Raw genomic sequence first — 22,363 nt, 5'->3', positions numbered from 1 at the left:
CCACAGCCTTTCCTCTGCGCTTCATTTTGGCATGTCATTATAGTATGCCTTGTATTATAATTATTTGTGGAAATATCTGTTTCTCTCATGAGATCAGAAGTACCTAGAGAGCACAGTCCTATACATTACACTTTCCCAGGCAGGGCTTTAATAAATGGCTGTTGATCTAAAATGAATAGAATTAACACCCAGAAGTTAATGGGTAACTGGATGAAATGTGATTAGAGATAAAACTGTTCTTGTAAAGGATAACACAGTCAATATTTAAAAATACAGACTTTAAGGCCAATGCAAGGAAACGCATACTTTTGGTCTGGCAATTTGGCAAACTTGGTACCACGAGTTCAGTCATTTTTTTAAAACCACATGCACTGCCATAATAACCTCTGTGGCATTGTACAAAACCAAAATTAACATCTTGAAAGTAAAATCCAAAGCATTATAAATACTGTGAATTATTAAAGTAAATCCAAGCCCTCACCTATCACTTATACACATGCAACATTGTCAGGAATGGATGCTCTGAACTACAGAAGCATAACGTACTTTAGGATAATGTATCCACATATGAAATATCAGATTTTTCAAAAGATAATTTGGGTATGACTTTTATTTAACTGGACTCAAAAGAATTCTTTTATACTCTGGTAAGAATTCTCTGGCACTGTGTATCGTAATACAATTTAATTTATCAAAACTGGGAGTGAGAGGTAGGATAAAGGCAAAAATTGAATCGCTCTGGCTTGGTGGTATCTTCTGGCCCTGAGAAAACGACAAATGGCACAACATAGAAGGGTGATAAAGCTGCCAAAAATTAAGATTTACTTCATTCAAATTGACCTTTATGATCTTAGTTGTACCCTATAAATGAAAAGTTGACTTGAGCTTCAGTTAGATTAATACAGTCTTTAATATAAGTTAATTCCAAAGATGGAAACATCTGCCTTTCAGCTAAACAACCAAATACACCATTAGGCATCTGCACTCTATTTTAAAAGATAAAGATAAAATTTTGATTATTATACTCAGAATTAAGAAAAATTTTCATTTTTTAAAAAATTTATAATATTTATATACGTGAAACCAAAAACTGTGCCGTACTAGATTTATTGATCAATTCTTTATCTCTTGTGCTTGTGCAGAATCAATAAAACCCAAAGTCTACAGAAAGGAAGCTCACTACTAAAGACAGAGTTTCTAATTTCCACTGAACTGTTCGTTAAAATATTTTTCAATCTAATCATAAATCTTGCAACAACATCAAAAAAAGGACAGAGGGCCGGCCCCGTGGCTTAGCGGTTAAGTGCTCGCGCTCCACTGCCTGGTGGCCCGGGGGTTCAGATCCCGGGCGCGCACCGACGCACTGCTTCTCCAGCCATGCTGAGGCCGCATCCCACATACAGCAACTAGAAGGATGTGCAGCTATGACATACAACTATCTACTGGGGCTTTGGGGTAAAAATAAATAAATAAATAAAATTATTAAAAAAAAAAAAAAGGACAGAAATACTACCTTTAAAGCTGTTTCTATATCACCAAGATAGGTGATTTCAAAAAATTTTAATCTGCCTATTAAACACTTAAATTTCATCAATTTTTGATTGTATATTAAAATGATGTAAAATATTGAAGCGTTAATGAGTACTAAGCATTAAAAAGTCAATTTGATAAGTAAGGAATTAATGTTCAAATAGATAAGTGGAGCTTTAAAAATTCAGAGTGGTATAGCTGTGATTCTGTCCAAAAGTTAACGTTTATAAGCAGTTTTTAATGACAATTTTGACTATTTAGCCAAAATTACATGCCACTTCCTGGAATCCTTCTTAATATTTTTAGTTTGACTTTTCAACTATTTCAATTATTGATACATACTATAGTTCCCTATCTAAAAACCTATCCTTATACAGGGTTGCATATATTTTTTACTCTTTTTAAAGCTCTTTTTGCAATAAATTAATGTCAACAAATTAAAATAGTAAAATTACCACAAAAGTTTAAATCTCAGATTCTAATAGAAAAGGAGATAAGGACAAAAAATCAATAGACACTTAAGTCTTACACATAATGCAATAATTTATAAGTTTAGATAACAGACTGAGCCTAATTTTCAGCTAAAAAATGAGATCAAGACAATACTAAATCTTGGACAAGAACTGATCCATGTATTTGCCTTATATTTTGGTTGAAACAAATCTAAATACAACAAAGCAGGATGGCAGGTCAATCAAAGGCATCCATTGTCTGTGCTCTGTGGTTGTCCATACAAATCCTTTCTATATGCAAGCCAGCATTTTTGTCTTTTAAAATTATTTTTCTCATTGCATAAATTTAATTATAGGATCGCAGTATATATACATTCCTCAGACTGTCACTTAAGATGCCTCAATGAAAAACTCCTATATTTTCTTTGAGAAAAAGTACACGGAATAAAGTTTTTATTTTGTAGGTTGAATAAAGTAGTCAAGTACAAAAGATCACTCCTATGTTGTAATGAATGATCGATTATCAGACCAAACATTAAAAGAATCTTTTACAAGAGTTAAATAATGGCAACCATGAAGGTATGGCAAATATCTTTTTAATTATGGAGGGCTTAATATATATTAAGTCATATGGAAACACTCCGATGACTACTACCCTATGATTCCACATTAAATGAAAAACCTATTCCACGCACTGATACTAATCACTAGATTTATATCTTAGCTCTTTTCAGGAAGTCTAAGAGCAGCTTACTTTGCAAGTCAAATGAAAAAAATGTGTGACTTTTTTTAAGGGAAATAAGGCCCTCAGCCATCAATTCAGAAATAAATACCATCAAATTAAAACAACATCTGAAGAAAACATTCTATCAAAGGAAATATCAAAAATATTACAACAATATAGAAAATACTGAAAAGGTGCTCTTCAGAACAGTGCAAAAATCATGATATCATCAGTTTCATACAGAGGAGTTTTTGATGACTTATTCTTTATAAACAGGCAAAAATCAATTTTAATAAAGAAAGCTAAAAAATTGAAGCTATATGTTCAATTAAAAGTTAACATTGTGGTGATTTAATTGCAACCTTCTTGATGTGCTCCTCTTGATTGTCACAGAATTAACAGGCAATATAGAAAATGAGGCTATGAGTGCATGTAATCTATAAGATTCTCAATATTAAAATCCTTAAGCAATGGTTGTACTAAAGGCTATTCAATTTACTATTGTTCTAAAGAGCTCTAATTCTTATTCTCTAATTTTTTTAAGATACTTAAACTGTTAAAAATCAGTTCTAAATGTTTTTGAAAAATGCAACTCTAGGAAATGTGAATTCTAAGATACTTAAGATTTGTTCCCGGATTTTTTAATCATGTAATAATATCATTAACTGAATAATAATTGTTTATCTATTCTCATTTAATGAAACCAATTATAGGTTTCCAAGCTGAAATGTTGGGAGAATTTATATACTTCTTAATATATTAGTAACAGAATACAAGAAAATTAGTAAAAAATAAAAACACATTGAAGGTGTGGGACAGTGACTACATTATTAAAATAGGCAAACTATAAATGTTATGCTTGACTATCAAGGTCATTATAATTCTATGTCACTATAACTCTACTTAATATTTTATAAGCACTAATCAACCCTAAATTTCTATAATGATCACAAAGACAGACAAGCACTTTTAGAATGTATTCTTAAATATCGGAACGTGTTGCAGCTGTGACCTGAATCCCACGTAGCAAAAAGCTAAAACAAAGATTTTCTTAAAGTATAATTCAAATACTTTCAAAGGTACAGGTAATTATTTTGCATTAGCCAATAGCTATTGTCGGCCATTAATTACTACCAAGAGATAACAAAGCATTTGTTATGATGCTCTGACAAACAGTTAAATGCTGGTCTAAGCCCTTTCCTTGAACGTAACCTAACTTTTTATTTAGGGCCTCTGATATGAGTAATAACAATTACCTTTCTGCCTTGACTTATATGTGGTCAAAACAAAAATGCCTTTTGAATTCATAATCTGATTTAAAGAGCATTAAATATAAACTAATTTTTTTAAACCATTACATAAAAAGTCAATGATTAAATGGGTTTCCTTTTCCTTCTTAAATATAAATCTCAAAAAAGGAAGTTTTACTAATCATATTTATACTGAAATATGGAAACCATACAAATATAAGAGACAAAATTATCTGTGAGTAGAAAGCATCGGTATCTTTATTTTGAATTTCACGTATTTCCTTAGGGGTTGTATGTATTTTTATATAAAGGTAATACAATTATGCTTAAATTACTGGAGAAAATTTGTAATACCTTATATTCTTTTTTAAAATGAACAGTAATTTGCTATTTTAGGCTTTTAACATTTTCACTCTTCAGTGGAGCTTTGAATTAGCAATATCATCTGAATGCCACAAAATTGTACTACATAAAGTGTACATAATAAAAAGTAGTCTTTTTAAACCTTTGTTGGATTTCAATTTGAAGAAATCTATCAAACAGAGAAAAGGGTATGCCCTTGAAACATACAAAAAGCAAAAAGAACTAATATCGTTTATCTATCTTTATAATTAAAATAAAAACATTAGTTTTTAAATCCTGGTAATAAGGCAATTTAAAATATATTTTTTATTTTTTTCCAATACAGTTATTAAAGCATGCAGATTCATAGTTCTGCATTCCAGACTCTCCATAGAGGTACACATAAATGTTTGAATAAATATTGTTTAGGGTTTATTACATGTTTTGTTAACTTCCATTTAAAACGTTAACGTTAGAATATTTGACTCTTGGTTCAAAGAATGTAAAACGTATCGTCTTTTTTTTTAATAGGAACTTCCATTTTTATAAAATGTATATAAAAAAATCATTTTAAATCTATATTCATAACACATATTACCTTATCTGAAGAATTAGTCTTTATATTACATTCCACTCATAATATAATTTAAAAAAAAAAAAACACTCAGATGCAAGAACAATACATACAGTTACTCTTCACATATATACAAATGAGCAGAGGATTCCATATCATAATTCATACTTTTTATTATTCAAGAATATTTAATAAAAATTTCTTTGATAATTTACAAAGAATGTCAGGGTTATTTTAAACTGAGAAGTAGGTGCCAGTTAACTTCCTTGTCACAAATATGCCCAACATAATAAAATAATACTTTGACAACAATAATTAACTTTTCAGTAACACATTTTCTTTGCAGTGATTTCAAATTTCACTATTTTAAAAACCACTCAGTAGTCTACCTTCAAATTTGAGACAAAACAAGTAGAACTTACCCTAGCTGTGCCTTCCAATAACCTCACAGGAGTTATGCACTCCGTGACAGTTCCTGCTCCTCACGTAACAATTTCCCTGGAATGATTTCTCTAGTAACCCTTACCTCACTGTGAAGGGAGGTGTGGTATTTGAGGGAAAAGGGTAATGAACTGTAATATCGGATTCCATTATCCGGTGCCTATCATATTTAGCACCAACTATGATAAGAAATCTCTTTTTATCGTATTATTGAAGACAATGAATAAAGTTGGCAGCACAGAATGCCTATCAATAATTCTATGGAAAAGGAGCATTTGTATACTTCTGTAAAACATACCATAGTAATCCTATTGAAGTGTAATTGCTGTTGCTAATATTCTTACCCTGATATGAACATGCTCTGCATAACTGTAGCATAGACTTGTTAAGATAATCCATGATCATGCTGAGAGGGTAATACTTATACAAAAGCCCACGCCAGTACTATAAATCTCTTTATCGACCCTTGCTTTACGTAGAGGGTCATTCTGTGTACAGTAACAATTTGACTTTCCACATTAGTAAAGATTAGCTAATACAATGATAACTCCATAACAATGAATTTCATTGAGAAACAAAGCCTCTTAAAATACAAAATAAGTATTTTCATTTGTCTTATCATTCCTTGGCAAACTAAGGGAAAAAAATGAATTATTACATCTCTTTTCAAGGAAGCATAAGTGGCTAACTATTTTTTTTTCCAACAAGCAAGTTCTGAAATTACGTTACTATACCAAAATGTAACACTAAAAATTAAGATTCTTTTTTTAGAATTTAATGTAATATCCTATCCTTAAAATTCCTGACACAATTAAAAATATATATGCAGGTAATGTGAAAAATTTTGCTCACTATAAAGATCCGAATGCTCCTAAAGGCTTTTCACTCTGATTACCAAAATACCTGCTCACAAAACTCTCAAGTATTTGAGTGTCTGGCTTATAATTTCTTAGAAGTTTAGTTGAGACAGGGTTCATAAACAGAATTCAGGTTTTAATCAAACACTGTCTATCTTGCCTGCATTCATTTTTTACCAAGTTTGTCAGCAGTTTACTAAACCATTTAATAGTAGTACATCCTTACTGGTAGTTTCCCTGTTTAAGAATCACTGCACTGATCGGTCCATTATTGCAAGTAAAAGTCATTCATCCAAGGTGATCATTTTTGTTTTTAGAAAAGAGCATATGCAACTCATCTAATTTGATCTAATAATTAAACATAGAGGAATGTAATTTACTACATACTGTTTAGTGATCGTTTTATAATATTTTACATAATCTGGAAAATTATCTAAAAAATTCGGATCTCAACAATCACTGGATATTTAAACAAGAGACAATTCTTCAGTCACCCTCCCAGAGTTTGAGTCAATCATAAAAAAAAAATGAAATCTCAAAATGAATCTGATTCATTATCTTCATTATCTTTCAAGTTGTTTTTACTAATTAAGAAAAAAGCAAAAAGCATATTTGTAATCTGTGAATACAGGAAACAATCAATACCTGGCATTTAGTATATTAAATTTCACTATAATTTGACTAATCCCAAAATGCTTTCCTTTCCTTAGAACAATTTTTCTCAAGCAAAAATAAAAACTATGTTAATAAAATATAATTTCAAAAGAGAAATTATCAATTTATACTGCCTTGATTATTTTATCTCATATACAAGCTCCCTCTGCAGGTAATAACAAGGGTTAGCAAAATATGTGAAACATGTAGGCAGTTGGCTGCGTAAAGACGCAGGTCATCATTGTATAAAAATACTATTATCTAGCATTGTTCCCTCCTCCTTACTAATTATCTGATTAAAATAACTGCTCCTGAAAATTTGTGGTTCAACATGATTATTCTTGTCCTTCATCTTGGTTAAGAATGCAGCCTGAACAGGTAGGATACACAAACTTGCCACAAAGTCACCCAAGAGCTACTCTCACAAAGGGTGTGTTTTCAAGGAAAAGAAAACATTACATCGCTGCTTACCCAGCACCAGCCTGAAACGACGGACCACCCGAGACAGAGCGGCCCAATCTCTTTATCTGAAGCATCTACTGACCGCAAAGTAAACAATCACAGGTGGCAGCTTAGGACTGATTTATAGTGAAAGATAAAAGATCAATTTTAAATGGATGCAGTAACAACTACATTTCCTTCTTATTTAGAGTAATTCTAAAACTTAAACCTGGAGAGTATTTACTTATGAAAAAATATATCTATTTTCATTCATTCAACACAAAAAAGAAAAACTGATTTGGTTTGCAAAATGCTCTTTACCCCTCCATAATATTGTTTTCAGAATCTGTTTTAGATTTCTGTTTACACATTCTCCTCTTTCACCATATCCCTTTCCCCAGGTATACAGAGATGAGGTGCATCTCCGCCAAGAGAGCAAAAAAAAAAGCAAAGGAAGAACCGTCTGAAAGTCTTGCAGACAAGGTGTTGCCGAAAAATTGTTTGATGCCCCTCTCCTTAAGATTTCCCCCCTCCAACAGGCATACACTACCTTTATAACATAAGCAGTGACTGCAAATTTGAGGCAAATTCAATTTGACTTACCTATAAATGAACTGACAGGCTGATAAAAAGTGATTTTTAAAAAACTAAGATCCTTATTAAACAAATGAAAATTATAAAAGATATGCTAACTTTCATGCTAAAACATACAGAAATATCATACAGAGATATCAGTTATATTTCTTTTTTCCACTTACACCAAGTAAGGTTTAAGGGAAAGGCAACTTATAATAAGCAGCGTTTTTAGTGAGTTTTTTGTTTAAAAGAAAGAAACCTTGTTTCACTTATATTTTTAAATATTCAGGCTGTAGAGCTAGTTTAAAACCAATGACAATACGAAAAGTGGCTTTCATCAAGGCTATGGGTATCACAGATTTGCAACAGAAAAAAACCAAGGGGGGAAACGTCCCCATTATTCCTCTATAGAGCTATCCAGAGGAAGCATCTAACATCCAAATGTTCTCTCTCTCACGACAAACTGAACTTTGAAAAAGACAAAAAAATACTTAAAAGGCCTTAGTAAAAAAAAATGTCTAGGACATCATAATTTTAGCATAATTTTTATTTGCTGATGCATATGAAGCAAAATGCAGTGTTTCAGAATTACGTGTTTCAGAATATCTTTTTTAAAATGAAAAACAAGATACTAAAAATGCATCAATTCTTCATTTAATACATTAAGCCATTGTCAAATTCTATGAAAATACATACAAAGGGATACAAGTGCATAAGCTTACAACATTACCAAAATTAATGTTTCTCAAACTGTCCTGGATGTTAACCACACGAAATCCAGGAGTTTTAAGAATTAAAACACACCATAAGCATCTTGAGATTAAGAACACAAAGATGAGTGGAGAAAATGCTATACAAAAAACGTGTTCTGTAATTCCTAATCAATAACCACGGTAATAAACAGTACAAAATGGTAGGCATTCATCGTAGAGGAATAAAATTTCCATGTGGAAGGTACCAGTGGAATAAAGAAATAACAATTCCAAATAGAAATACTTTACTTTAAAGTAATGACACAAGGAAAATCATTTTCAATATGATTTTTTCATGTATATTGTAGCTGAGAACTGATTAAGTAAATATAATCTCCAAAAAACAAAAATATATCAACTAAAGACCTTATCTAAAATCTTATAATGACTCACCCATCATATGGTGAACTGGTTTCATAGTATTTAATTTTAAGACTAAATGATTAAAATTAGAACTCACTTTTTAAACAAAACAGAGAGAGAGAGAACTCTCTTTTGCTCTCTCTACAGACAGACACTATTTACTGTCCTCTACAAGAGAAAACATTAGTCAAAGGCAAGGTCACCTAGCCCACCCCCAGCAGCCAAGCACCATTTTTGACAGTAATTGGGGTTAGATTATTCTGTCATCTAAATCCAGAGCAATAATCTGTTTGAGGTGGCGATGAATGTAAAAATACCTACAAAATGATGCAAAGTGTGGATAGTACAAGCATTTCATGGTCCAAAGGCAAGAAATACCTTTGAGAACAAAACAGAGATTAAATGTCATAGTATTTTCAAAATCAGTTTAAAAACAGATTTCCTAATCATACATACCTTACATTTTAAATAACTTGCATTTACACTAGTCTTTAGCCAACAGCTGGCAATAAATATCGATATATACAAAGGAACAGAATATAAATTGCATGCTTATGTATGTACATGTGTATATATGTCTGATCAAGAAAGGAAATAAGAGTATTATCTAATAACTGAAAGAGCAAAACTAAACCCTTTTTCTTTTATTAGGAACCTCATGTTGCATTCTTCTTCGCTACTACAATGGCTAAAGATTTTATTTATTCATCCAGAAAAAGATATAGGGTTGTATCTGGTTTTGTTCTAACAAAATATGTTTGAATTGATCTAAATCTAAAGTTAACCATCTTTTAAACTTCTCCCAGCTCTCATGGCCAAGAACTAATAGCTCATTTTTATCTGTTTCTTTTTTCCACTAGCAGATAAAAAACATTTTCAAAGTTACTTAAATGCATCTTAAAATAGAATTAAGATTTGGTGATTATTTCAGGAAGTTAACTTTTGCTTAACCTACCTGCTTTTTAATCTTATATTTCTATTTTTATTAAAGTATTGAATTTATCCTTCAAAAAAAGTCTCTCAAAGATTTTATAGCTTTAAGTAGGCTTCTTTTAAGGCAACTAATTTCAATACTGGAATTCAGAGATTAAGGTGTAATCCCTGTGTGTGAATTTTAATGTTTATAATGCACTTCTCACAGATTGGAAAAATCAATGACAAGACCAACAGGGGCCCGTTTTGCTCAGCATACGTTTTCCTGTCAGGTAGTGATTAATGCTGTGCTCTGTAGAGGGAGACATTACATCCGGGCTAAAACAGACCTAACTTTTACCCTCAGGCAGAAATCTGATTTAAACATCTCTATTTAAAGTGACATTTGTCCTCCCTTTTCAACTGGTTTCCCCAGAAATTCCAGGAGGTTGACTTCATGACCTAAAAACAGCCCGGTGGCTGTGAGCAGTTGTGGCCGCTCTTGCACTTGGTAAATCTGGGTGCCAGAATGAATCAAGGTGATCATAACACAGGTGCCCAGCCCTCTGCTACAAAGAATCCCATGCTACTTTTTTGCAACAAGAATTTAAGATTCAGAGTTCCGAATAATTCCAGAGTCAGGAGCAAACATTTCTAATACGTGTTTCCATTGCTGATGATAACCTAGCTATCCTACTGATGCACTAGGTTGCTCCTGAGTCATAAAATTCTTTCACTACACTGATCCAAAATGTCAACTGATTACAAATTCTAGAAATCTAGAAAAGCAACTACTAAAAAACAAATCTCTAGAACAAATGAGAATACGCAAGTAGAAATAGTTTCTTGAACGTCATGTAATAGCTTCCATAAAAAAACAAAAATGGAAAGCAAAGAGAAAAAAATGTTCACATAACCAAAGTCGCCAAGTAAACAAGATGTATGCATATTAAAACAGGCGCCAATATCCTTACACTGTGAAACATGGTAACTTTTGATATTATTAAGCAATTTAGACACTGCTGGCAAGTTCCTACTAACCAAGGTAATCTAATTTCTGCTGCTTTTCAACGTAAATTGATTTTTTTTCTTTTAGCCGTTCTGGTAATTGAACAAATTTATACAACTGTGATGGGATTTTACTTACTACCACACAATGCATAAAATCCTCTACGAAGACAAACTATATTACTTCATAAAACTGCATTTTTGTTGTAATTAAACAAATTGTATTTAAACTTGCTCTGTGCTTCCAAAGCAATCAGCAGCATTTTGCTGTAAGCTGCACTTTACTTGCAGGTGTTAAGCACTTGGTTCCTTCATTCGATCTACCTTTTTTAGATAATTTTTATTTGCAAAACATGGGAGTTCTTTTTCTTAAGAAATAACTTTTCAAAAATTGTTAGATAAGAATATATTGAAAAGTATCTGCAAGCTTTGCGCAGTGGCAGTATCGTAGCCAATGAGGTTTATGCGTGGCGCAATTATTGCTAATTGAAAAGTGTCTGCAAATTATTGCCCACACTTAGTCCATCAGATAAATGACCTAAAAAGATTTTTTAAGTATTTTCGGTTGATTAGGACCTTTTCTTATGACACAATGAGCCACTTAAATAAAAAGACCTACTTACATCAAAATAGCATTAAGAGATTTTCATAGTTTATAACATATATTTAACAAAACCTATATGTTAAACTCAAAATACCACATTTAAGTCCTGAATAAAATTTAGGAATTACAGACCCTAGTTATACTTATTCCTTTAAAAGTGATCACACTAGGTCAAGAAAAACATCACTATTCTAGGATTCTAATTCTCTAATTCCAATAATTAACATCTCTACGTTAACCCATTTCCTTAACCTTTTTCTTAGAGCATTAAAAAAATTATAATCACTACTTGACCAATCTTGGGTAGTGAAAAGATTTCAGAGAACAGTCTCAATTTTTCTGATAACATCAAGTCTAATTACAGTAATCTGGGTGATTAAATACTTTTCAACCTTTCAACCTTCAATCAAGAATTATTTGAAGAGACGAATATTTAGGTGGGGCTATAGACTAATTAGTGTTATGTAAGAGAGAAGTTAACTTAAGCTAAGATTTTAATCTATCTTTAAAATAAAAACGTTTTAATCTTTCTTGAAAATAGTTACAAAACAGTTATCTATTTAGGTAATGTGAACTAACCTTTAAACAAACTACCGTAGGAACTGATACGACCAAAACATAAACAGGAATTCAAGTCCTTTTCAGGTCTAGCAGCTGAAGTTGCTATTTTTAACACTTGATCAAAATCATCAATTTTCGAAGTTTTTTAGGGAGGCATTTTTGCAAGTAATTTGATGAATTTTCTTATAATTATGCATTTTATTTCTAAAATTTACTAGCTTGAAAATAATTCCACTTTAATATTACATGAACCTCTTCTGCAGAAAAGCAGACAGATTACCTCTCCTTCTAAACTCAAAATCAGATCCAGTGACCATCAAGAGGTAAAGTGTACAGCTGTGGAAGACACTTTTTGTAAAAACAGCAATCCTATATGACACTAAATTTTTCAAATTTCCAAAACTGTATGTCATTCCTAATCTAGACACAGTTAACCTGTGCTCTTAAATATCAGCAATTGGGCAAATGGTACGGATTCTTATTAAAATGAAAGCCGACTTCACTCAGGTGAGTACAAGTGTGTTCAGCACACACCTTAGAATAATTGTAATGCTCTCTTCATCTCCTACTACACCTGTCAATAAACCAAGTGTCATTTGAATATTTATGCACAAAAGTTAGGTCAAATAACTATTTTGATAGCAAATAGAGCCATAACGTTTTATTACTATGGTATACAGATTTCTAGTTACCTCCTGACCTACCCAACATCTCAATCTTAGCTCACATATTCCTATATTACTTAAGACATTAAAATTATTTTAAAGTTTTTAATAAAGCACAGAAAGCTTCAATAATGATCAAATAAAGATCTAACCCTAAGTAAACCTTGGTTTAAAAGCTCTCCTCTTGCTAATTTTGAGAAAGGAAATGCCCAGAAGCTTGGTGTTAACGTTTCTGCTGATTGTGAAAACTGCAGCAATAAAAACTCCAACTGCTTGTCTTAAATTAAGACTTGTAGTATTCCATGTGAGATCCATATATTAGTTTTTTTTAAGATTTGGAAGTTTTGTTGTCTGCTTTGATGTCACTCTATTAATAAAGCAGAGAGTCAAAAGCCTGGAAAAAATTATATTTATTGGGAATTCTCACGTCAAAACCTGAAGTAATTGGTTTATTCTACCCCACATGATTCAATATTCTGATTTCCCCAACTACCTGCTCCCAGAGCAATCTGCATTTCTACATTCGTTTTCTGTTACTCTGCCAACAGAGTAACCCACAGTGATTGAAAATGGCAGCTGAAGTGCTTCTACAACACATTAATTTTTCTCTAAGTAGTCCAATTTTGTCATCTAAATGTTGAAAAATCTTCTTTTCACTGCATTTTACACCTTTAGAGATTTGCTGAATTCAGGCTCACCATCATATAAAATGAAGAGCAATGTTTTCAAGACAATTTTTAGATTACCACTAATAGCTCTAAAGGATAATGTGTTTTCTTTAAAGCACTCTGCATTCAAAGCAGACTAGTTAACAGCAACTTAAGTGCAATAATAGCAATTACATCACTGTGAGCTTTTTTACCTTGAAAGTACTTCTTAGACAACTGAAGGGATCAGATAAATAAAGTATCATAAATTGACTTCAGGGTAATGATATACAATTTGAATGCCACTAAAAAAACGTCATCTTAATCTGAAAAAAGTTATCATCCTATTAAACTGAAGATCAAAAATGTTAGGCAATTAATGATATTTTTCCCTCCAAAATTGTTTATTGGAAAGTTAATTTTTACTATTAAAATAAAAACAAGGGGTCCTGAACATTAGTAAAAAAGCCCTCCTCCAATGTAAGGACATCAATTCACATGCAGAATCAATCAACTATCAAAGGTAAAACTATAAAAAAAAAAATGAGCTTACCAATCTCCAAAACCTTCCCTGAGATTCATTTTCATCTTAAAACTAGGTTTTAGGAAATCTTAAGCTCAATAAATAAAACCAATACTCCCCCATAAATTGAAGATAAAAAAGTTTTTCTCCCTTGAATTATCTGCTCTCCATAATGACCCAAATGACCGAAGTACTTGTTCTCACTTGTTTCTTCATTCACGGATATTGAGTTGCTAAAAGAAATTCAAACAACCTAGCTCTCCGCAAATGTAAGAAAGCATTAGCAAATGAGCTATAAATATTAAGAAAAATAAACCAACTTTAAGCTGAATTCTCGATTTACCATGTTTGATAAAATACAAAAATTTTGAGACAAAACAATCAATATTCAATCAGAATTATCTCTATTTAAGTACAATCCATAAAAAATTTGTGTATTACTTAGAAACCTTTTTCAAACTTACACTTGCAGTGTAAGTTGCATTAACAAAGTTCATGTTGAGTTTTTAATATTCAAAACCCTCCACCGATTTTTTTCCTGGTAATTTAGCAAGTGTATTAAAAATCAAGTTTCCTAGGTATAAAAATGAGTGTCCTTTTATCATAAGATTTCTATTGTTTTATAGACTAATTATAAGCCTTTCTTTCCCATTTTAGTAACATCACAAAGTGCAGGCCCTAGAAAAGCATTAACTTAGAAGGAAAAGCTTTCTCTCTTCCACAGAAGGGACCCCAAAAGACAGGCAACAGTGACTGTCATAAAATAAAAGGTCACCCTTTTTCTAGGAACAAACCATTTATCAATAGAAAATAATTGTCTTGCCATTTGCAAGGGCTCCACAGCAATAGACTATGTTTTTCACTCACATAATTACAAAACAGTAAAAGTTCAGAAACACAGCCTGAATCCACCTCCCTATTTTTACCCTTTACAATTCTGATTGCCCTTTGGGCCTCCGCTTGGACGCAAATGGAAGACAGGCTGAAGTTTTCTCAATTGAGCTGAGGCTAAGAAACCTTTGATATGCTAATAGTCCCCTTCAAACGGTAAGAATTCACACTTGCATTAATTCAAACAATTTGTGCAGAATGATGTGAAATGGCACCTCTTTTAGAGGCAAGCAACAAAAGGAGAGAATCGGAATGTCTGAAGAAACTAAACAACAGAACATTTGTTCTGCAGTATTCTCTCCATCGTGCATAAATTTACTGGAGGGTGGAGGGAGGGACAACAAAAAGTTCCTTGACACACCTGAACAGAAGTAGATTTTCTTAGAAAGGGTTTCTCGAGTATTATAAAGACACTAAATTTAAAATTACAAAGCTACCTTTTACCTAGGTCAAAAGAGTCCCATCACAACTTGGACTGTTGCCAAAGACATCACACAAACCATTCTCTTTTGCTGCTATGGACGCATAATGCCTCCTTAGTCCCCATCTTTTAAGGTTTGCCCAAGATCAAACATGATTTAGTAAGAGACATCCCAACAGGCAATTATTTACCAAACGGATGTGACTTTTCCTCATTGTGCAACTCGAGTAGAGCAAAGAACAAACTCGGTGGGGCCCGTTCCAGACGCAAACACGGACAGGGAAATGAATGGACCAACCACGTCCGTTAAATCTACGCGTCTGGAAAGGGGAAGAGAGGAGAAGCACACATACGGTAAAGAATGCAGAAGAAAATTGAAGCACTGGGGGCGGGGGCGAAGAGGAGTGCGCCTTAGAACTTGGCCTTTGTAACGGGAACCATATGGTGGGTGGCTGCGGCTCAGACGCTCCCAGGCTGCTTGGAGAAGGTGCTAAGCAGCCTGACACCTTTCAAGAAACAGGAGGAAAACATTTCCTCGGTCTGAATCCGAGACTACACAATTTGCATCAGGAAGAAGGGAATGAGGGGGCCAGAGAAGGGGGAAAGGATGAGGGGGGAGGAGTCCAGAGAAGATGGGGAAAGAAGACGAACACCGCAGGACTTGTCCCTCCAACGCTGCTTTTAGAGGACAGAGTGAACGTAAGATAAAAAATAGATGAAACTCATACGTTCCTTAGCCTCCGCTCAGCGACACTTGGGTATAAGCAAAGCTTCCAGCGATTTCCCCCTAACCCAAGCCCCAGAGTTAGGCGAAATGAACAAACTTTACTGATCCCAAGCGAAGGAGTCTTGCAAGCGTGCCTCCCACTGCTGGGGCGCTTTTGTCGCTTCACTCGCCCTCGCCTCTCCGCCAGAGGGTCGCGGCGCCCCAGCCAATCACCGAGCCCACGCTCGGAGAGTCCGGGGTCTCCCCTGTCCTCGCGCTCCTCCCACGCCTTTTCTCCCCTCCCGGCACCCCATCCTGCAAATCCGGCTTCTGCGGCTCCCAGCCCCACAGCCTCCCCAGGAGCCCACACCCCTAACTTCTGTCTCAGGCCCAGCGCGGCCCGCTGCTGCCCTCTCACTGCGGCCCGGGAGCCTGCCCTCCCCAGGGCCTGCCGGGCCCCGGCCCCGCCACCCGCCCGCCCCGCCGGGCCGCCCCTAATCGTTGCCAGCCCCAGCGCCGGCCCCGCCACATCTGGCTGCGCTTTGCTGTCATCCTCGCCTCTCCACACCGCCTCACCACCGACAAGAAGGAACAACACCCCGCAGCAACTCGCCCAGCCCTCCCCCACCGTCCACTCCCCCTGAACTCGTTCCAGCGCTCGGCCTCGCCGCTCCACTTACAGCCCGGGACGGCTCTGCCGGCGGCGCGCTGGGGGACAGGGACGCGCTCCCCGCCCGGCCTCGGGCCCCGCACCCCGAGCAGAGCAGCCCCTCCCCAAGCGGGCTGCGGAAGGGCGAGCCGCACCTCCCGACCCAAGCTTCCAGAAAATCTAAAAACGCATAACCCCATCCGACTGCCCCCTCCCCGGCACCCCTGCCACTAGACTGCCGCCTCCAGAGCGTTCCAACACTCCCGAGCAAAGGAGCAGCGGGGGGACGGAAGTGCGAGTTCTGCGGATCGATTTCTGCAGAGGGGAGGTGGGGAGAGGGGGCGCAGCCCGAGAAGCGCGGGTCCCCCCCCGGCCCGCCGAACAGAAACAAACAGCCCGGCCCAACTCACCCGCAGCCCCCCGCCACCCCCAGCACCCACCGCCGGGCAGGAGGCGCCAAGCAAACAGGTCTCCGGGGCCCGGCACAGAGGCACATTGTTCGCTCCTGCGGCTCTTACCTCGCTCGGCGAGAGCGCCCCGGGGGCGGGCCGTCTGGCGCGGGGGCCGCGCGGGGAGAGGCGCGGAGCCCAGCGGCGACCCCGGCCGGCGAGGGCCGAGGCCGGCTGCGAGCGGGTCTCCGGCCGCCGAGTCCGCGCGGGAGGCAGCGCCGCGGCTCGGCGCGTCCTCCTGCTCGGCCGCCGCCGCCGCCTCCTCCAGCCAAGCAGCCAGCGCCGGGCGGCTCCTGGGGTTAGGTCAACATTTTCCCGCAGTGTCCCGCACGCCGCTCCGCCAGAGGGGTCTTTGCCACGCGCGCACACACCCCCGGACCGCACTCTCCCTTCGCAAAACCAGCAATTCGGGGATCAGAGCGAAAGGGGTGGCGGGGGCAGGAGCCCGACAGAGGTGCGCAGACTTGGGAGTCCCCTCGGAGCGGCGGCCGCGGGAGGGGCGCGCGGCGGCGCGACGCCAACTCAGTGTGTCCGGCGAAGCCCCTCGGCCCGCCGTGCGCGCCGACCCTGCGGCCCGGGGCGGGAGAGCGCGGCGGCCCCTCCTCACATTGCGGGGCTCCGGGCCGAGGCTGAGCGGCGGTCTCTGCCCCACGAAAGGCTGACGGCGAGGACTCGGGCTCGGGCAGCAGGGAGGTGCAGGGAAGAGCCACGCCACGCACAGCAGCGGCGGGGAGATGCCCCCCAACAATCCCAAGGAATTCTCCGGTAAGCTCCCGCTTTCGCCCCGGCACCTCTGCGTGTGTGTGAGCGGAGAGAGAGGGAGAGCGAGAGAGAGGGAGAGAGACCGGGGAATGCGAAGTCCTGACACAGACTCGCGGCGAGGTCTGAACTGGAGTCACCTCCAGCCTCCTCCTCCTCCCCAAATCCCCACCTCCCCACCCCCCCGAGGCCGGCTAATCATATCAACATATTAGCGTGTACAGCGGCAAAGGACAAATCTCTCCCCCCCTGATTTTTCCAGCCAGGGGCTCAGGCAAACTCAAAAGAAGATTACAGGCAGCTAAGTACAAAACGCGGAGCAGATAATCTATAACTCATTGCCGCCCAATGGCCATTTTCCACTCCATTTGAGCAGCTGCGGCGGCAGTGCGCCCGAGCCGGGGGGGAGGGGAGCGAAAGGGGACACTTACGGGCTCGAGCTGTTCGGGCGGCGGCAGCCCAGCAGCCGCCCGAGGACAGGCCGGCCCCGGCTCCGCCGGCGGGGCGGCCCCAGGGCTGTCCAGGCGGCGGCGGCGAGGGACGCGCGCACCCGGCCGCGGAACGCGCCCGGGAGGCGGCCTGCGGCGGCTGGCGCCCCTCCCCTCTCACCCCGTCCGCTCGCCCCCGCCCCAACCCCGGGGGCTCTGCGTCCAGCCTACCCCCCCCATCAACCCATCCTTCCAACCCCTACCCCCAACCCCCCGCAAACTCCACTCACTGCGCGCTCGGTCCTCCGCGCGCTCCGCCGGCGCGCGCTCTCCATCTTGTGCACACACACGCGCTTTAAAAACATTTATTTTATTTCTGGAACGGGGTGAAGGGTATTTGGGAGACCGCGGCGGAGCGCGGCGCGCCGGCCGGCGGCTCGGGGCCCACTCCCCTCTCCCCTCCAGGCCCAGGAGCTTGCTCCTTGCCAGCACTTCGGAGAGGCGCCCAGGATGCGTCTTTTACCCACCCCGTCTCCAGGTTTCTCTTTTCTCCACGCCGCGAGCTGGAGGCCCCGAAACTTTTAGTTTCCGCAGCCCTCCTTTTGTGTGACGGCTCGGAGGAGAAAGAACGTCTGTTCGCCACGGCTGCCTCCGTCCGGCTGCGGCGCGCCGGGGACGCTCCAGGGTTAATGCGTCTTTGATACCTGAGATTTCCGGCGCGCTCGTTAAAGAAAGTTACATTTTTTAAAATTGCGATGACTTTTGCTTTGTAGTCACAGAGAGCTAGCCAAACTTTGACTTTATTGACTATATTTCACAAGAGCGTTTTGTTTGTTTTTGATTAAACCCACCAGGATAAGCAAAGGAAGGAAAGGAGACTACAAGGCTCTTTACTCGCAAGTGCATTCATCGTGCTGTTAGGTCTGTTTCCCTCATTTCCTTACATTGAAACTGCTTTTGCTCTTGTCCTCTGACCACGCTTCCTTGCACCTCTCTGTTGGCAGTGTCAGCAAACAGCCAGGCAGCGCCCACGACGGACCCCAGCTAAAGAGAACAGACCACGGCGAGGCAGATCATGCTTGAAAATGTTTAAAAGCCAGTTAAGTGTCCTCTGCATACGAGGAAAATCAAACCTGGATTTTTTTTTAATTACGAAATTTCTGAGCTGAAAGTGGCGAAGTTTTCAGTGGCGTTTCTAAATCACTGATTTTACTCATGAATGCAGCCATCAATTAAAGAAGCATGTTTGCGTTGGTTTTCAAGAAAAACTGACTCTCCAAGATTTAAAACCTCTAGAAAATAGGATGAAACTTGAGCTTCTTTGCTTTCAGAAACAATATGTACTTTCTGTTGCTGCGGGTATGTTGCAGTCATCATACTTCAGAAATCATTTCAAACAACAATGTTATTAAAATGTCAACAGCAGATTGAGCAAAAGACATGAAGACTCTAAATACCTATGAGTTTTTTGTCACAAAGCCAGATATTTGTAGTACTAAAGTAAATCCAGCTATTGCTCAAGTTTGTTCTCGACTTGTAAGAAATAAGTTAAAAGTAAATGTGCAAATAACTGAAACATGGTCTTTTGGTTGGTTCATTATAATTCTCAAATTAAAACAAGAATACTTGATCAAATTTCTTTAACTTAATGTATTGATGTTTTAATACTCTCACCATTCCGAAAGATAAGAGGAACCACTTAGAACATTTGTGCTTTAATCTACGTACACACATCCGTTTGGAATTTCTTAGATAACATAATTCAAATATTATCAATGCAGGATATAAACTAGTCTGAAAAAAACACACTTGTGCAGAGCTGGTGTGAAACCTTATTACATACTTAAGTTTTTACATCTGTTGAAATTTATATGTACAACAGCTCTATCCAGGAAAATTAAATCAGGCTACTTTAAAGTAGTTGAAACGAAGGCGGAATTATAGAATTCTCAGATTTCAAAGCTCATTTATATCATAGTCTCTTTTGGAATTTAAAATTATTTTATCCAGGATTGTAAACCAAAATATGTCAAACTAATAATAATTTGCATTCACTGAAAAATTTTAGCCCTTTCTTTTGTTCATCTTTGAAGGTTTTTCACTCATCTGGGCAGGATTCACCAGAAGCCCCAATGAGTGCATAGATTTGTCTAATCCTATTTTCTTTTGGGAGGCAAAACTTGGGCTGAAGTTTTTATTTAGCAAGCTTAGTAAGTCATCAATAGAAATTTTTGCCTGAATTAAGCTGGCCATATGTTGGCTCATTTGCTTATTTATTTAACTCTCTCAGAAAGAATCTATGGAGGAACCCACTGTCTGCATTTCATACGTCTGACATTTCTTTGATGCTCAGGACATGAGTGAGTCACCCTCCACTATGTTCCTAAAGAGACTACATCACAAAAAAAGGAGGATGCACGGGAGGGGGAAGAAGTTGCCAGAAGGGGGTTAAAACTATAGGGAGTGGAAAATGTCTCATACAGGTTTTTAGTTTTAATTCAATAGGATATGTATTTTACAGAGTTCAAAGGATTCAACACTTTTTTCCTAAGAATATAATAAGCTTGCTATGTTTTTAAAATTACATCTAAGTGTATTCCTTCTCTAGAATAATGTTTTAAATATTAAAGAATGTTTACTATTTCCTTGCACTTTACACATAATAATGTGTCAACCTTCTTTGTATCCACAAAGACTTGAAACAGAGCTTTTAATTGCACTGATATAGTCAAGATTAAGCTGTTAGCCACAAACCTGCCATTGCAAAGGAACGCTTAAATGACACACACACATCCAGAAAGCATAATTTGCCTGACACTTCATGACAATTCCAAACATAATTTATAACAATACAGGTGTTGTGGTAGAAAAAAAATGAAATGAGAAGCTTAATAATGTCTGCAGATGTTAGCAAGTTAAGGGGAGTTGGAGTATATTATGCATTCTCTGCAATCCAATCAATTTAACTACTCAATCTATATTATTATTTAAGTAATGGCAAAATCATTGACTTATTCATAATGCTTGCTAATTGTTTTTAAAAATAAATTCTACAAAGGACAAAGGAAACACCCATTTCCATTTGTTTTATGTTAAATCAACATCTAACCACTCATGGTGATTTCATTCAAAGAAAACAGAAGGAACTCATTAGCTTATGTGGTTAGAGAGATTGATGGGCTTCAAACATTTTAACCATACATGTTTTTTCCAACTGTAGAAACTCATGTTTTTAATTTAAGCAACTTTAAGAAACTAAAGATTGTTTTATTCAATGAGTTCACATATTTCTGACACAGAAATTATGCTAATTTTTAAAGCTATTTACCATCCGAGCATCTTTGTTTAGAGGCAAGTGATGAGGTACTTGTCAAAATACAAGTGTGAAGAACAATAGTTTGGGTACCAAATTAAAGAACCTGAAGACATATGAAAATGGGCATGGTTGCAAAATACTGTGATTAGTAAAAGCCAGTAGAGCACGTGAGTCACTTTGTCACTGCCCCACTCTGGCAAACTTGGATATAGATAAGCCAGTTCAAAAAGGGGCTACATGGGGGTGGGGTGGGGAGCAGATTGGGGACTTGATAGTGAGCTAAAGATTGTGTGAAGTTTGAGCTTCGCAGATGTAAAGATCTATCAATGAGGGTAGTTTGTATTCATTATGGGGAGCACATTTTGCCTGTGATGAGAACTCTGTGAGAGTTGTAAAATAAAGCAAACAAATAAACGAAAAACATGTGAAACTGATCTAGTTTCTAATACAGAAATAGAGGTAAAATTAGCCAGATTTCATCCTAAACTTAATCAGTTCGCTTTTCTTCTTTATTACTGTTCAACGATGCTTAGTGCTGAAACTAGTTTTCCCTACTCTAGAAAAGACATATTTCAAAGCTCTAGAGCAGATCAAAGCAATATGTGAATACCAAACGTAAGTAGAACTGGTTGAGAGTTGCTAGCTTTGTTTTTCATTTTAGCTTCACCACGCATGTAGGCTGAAAAGAAATCAAAACTCATTTTCCATGAGAGCAGAAACATATGAAAGCATTTGGCAAAGCCAGTAAGTTTCTAACTATTCTCCGTGCTCTCTCCAGGCTGAGTAAATCTTTGTCCAAGAAGGCCAAACCTTATCTAAAATGGAGAGATACAGTCTCCAAAAGTAATGACAGTTTAAACTATAGTAT

General features: G+C 37.9%; 2 protein-coding genes and 1 pseudogene across 14 annotated transcripts in view; 2 read left to right on the top strand and 1 right to left on the bottom strand.

Moving 5' to 3' along the window:
- ADGRL2 (adhesion G protein-coupled receptor L2) overlaps positions 1-22,363 on the bottom strand; it is a 219,603-nt gene that overhangs the window by 169,053 nt on the left and 28,187 nt on the right. For 7 of the 13 annotated variants that reach the window (XM_058538371.1, XM_058538377.1, XM_058538379.1 and 4 more), the window contains exon 1: positions 17,062-17,837. The exons of 1 other annotated variant lie outside the window; for it this stretch is intronic. The gene's annotated coding sequence lies outside the window, so the exon portion shown is untranslated. Of the gene's footprint in view, positions 1-15,379; positions 16,122-17,061; positions 17,839-18,182; positions 18,256-18,469; positions 18,599-18,706; positions 18,800-22,363 lie in introns of those variants that run through there. 5 more of the 13 variants (XM_058538372.1, XM_058538376.1, XM_058538373.1 and 2 more) reach the window with 5 other exon arrangements.
- LOC131405047 (U4 spliceosomal RNA) lies at positions 11,302-11,483 on the top strand (annotated as a pseudogene).
- On the top strand, positions 15,630-20,649 carry LOC131400885 (serine/arginine repetitive matrix protein 3-like). The gene is made up of 4 exons (XM_058535684.1): positions 15,630-15,887; positions 16,283-16,687; positions 16,778-17,757; positions 19,184-20,649. Exons 1-4 carry the CDS (start codon positions 15,630-15,632, stop codon positions 19,260-19,262), a joined length of 1,722 nt encoding a protein of 573 aa, XP_058391667.1. The 3' UTR covers positions 19,263-20,649.

Source organism: Diceros bicornis, chromosome 4 (genome assembly GCF_020826845.1).
Source record: "Diceros bicornis minor isolate mBicDic1 chromosome 4, mDicBic1.mat.cur, whole genome shotgun sequence".
NCBI lineage: Eukaryota > Metazoa > Chordata > Mammalia > Perissodactyla > Rhinocerotidae > Diceros > Diceros bicornis.
Note: the sequence above shows the minus strand (reverse complement) of the source record. Positions and strands in the feature narration are given on the sequence as shown.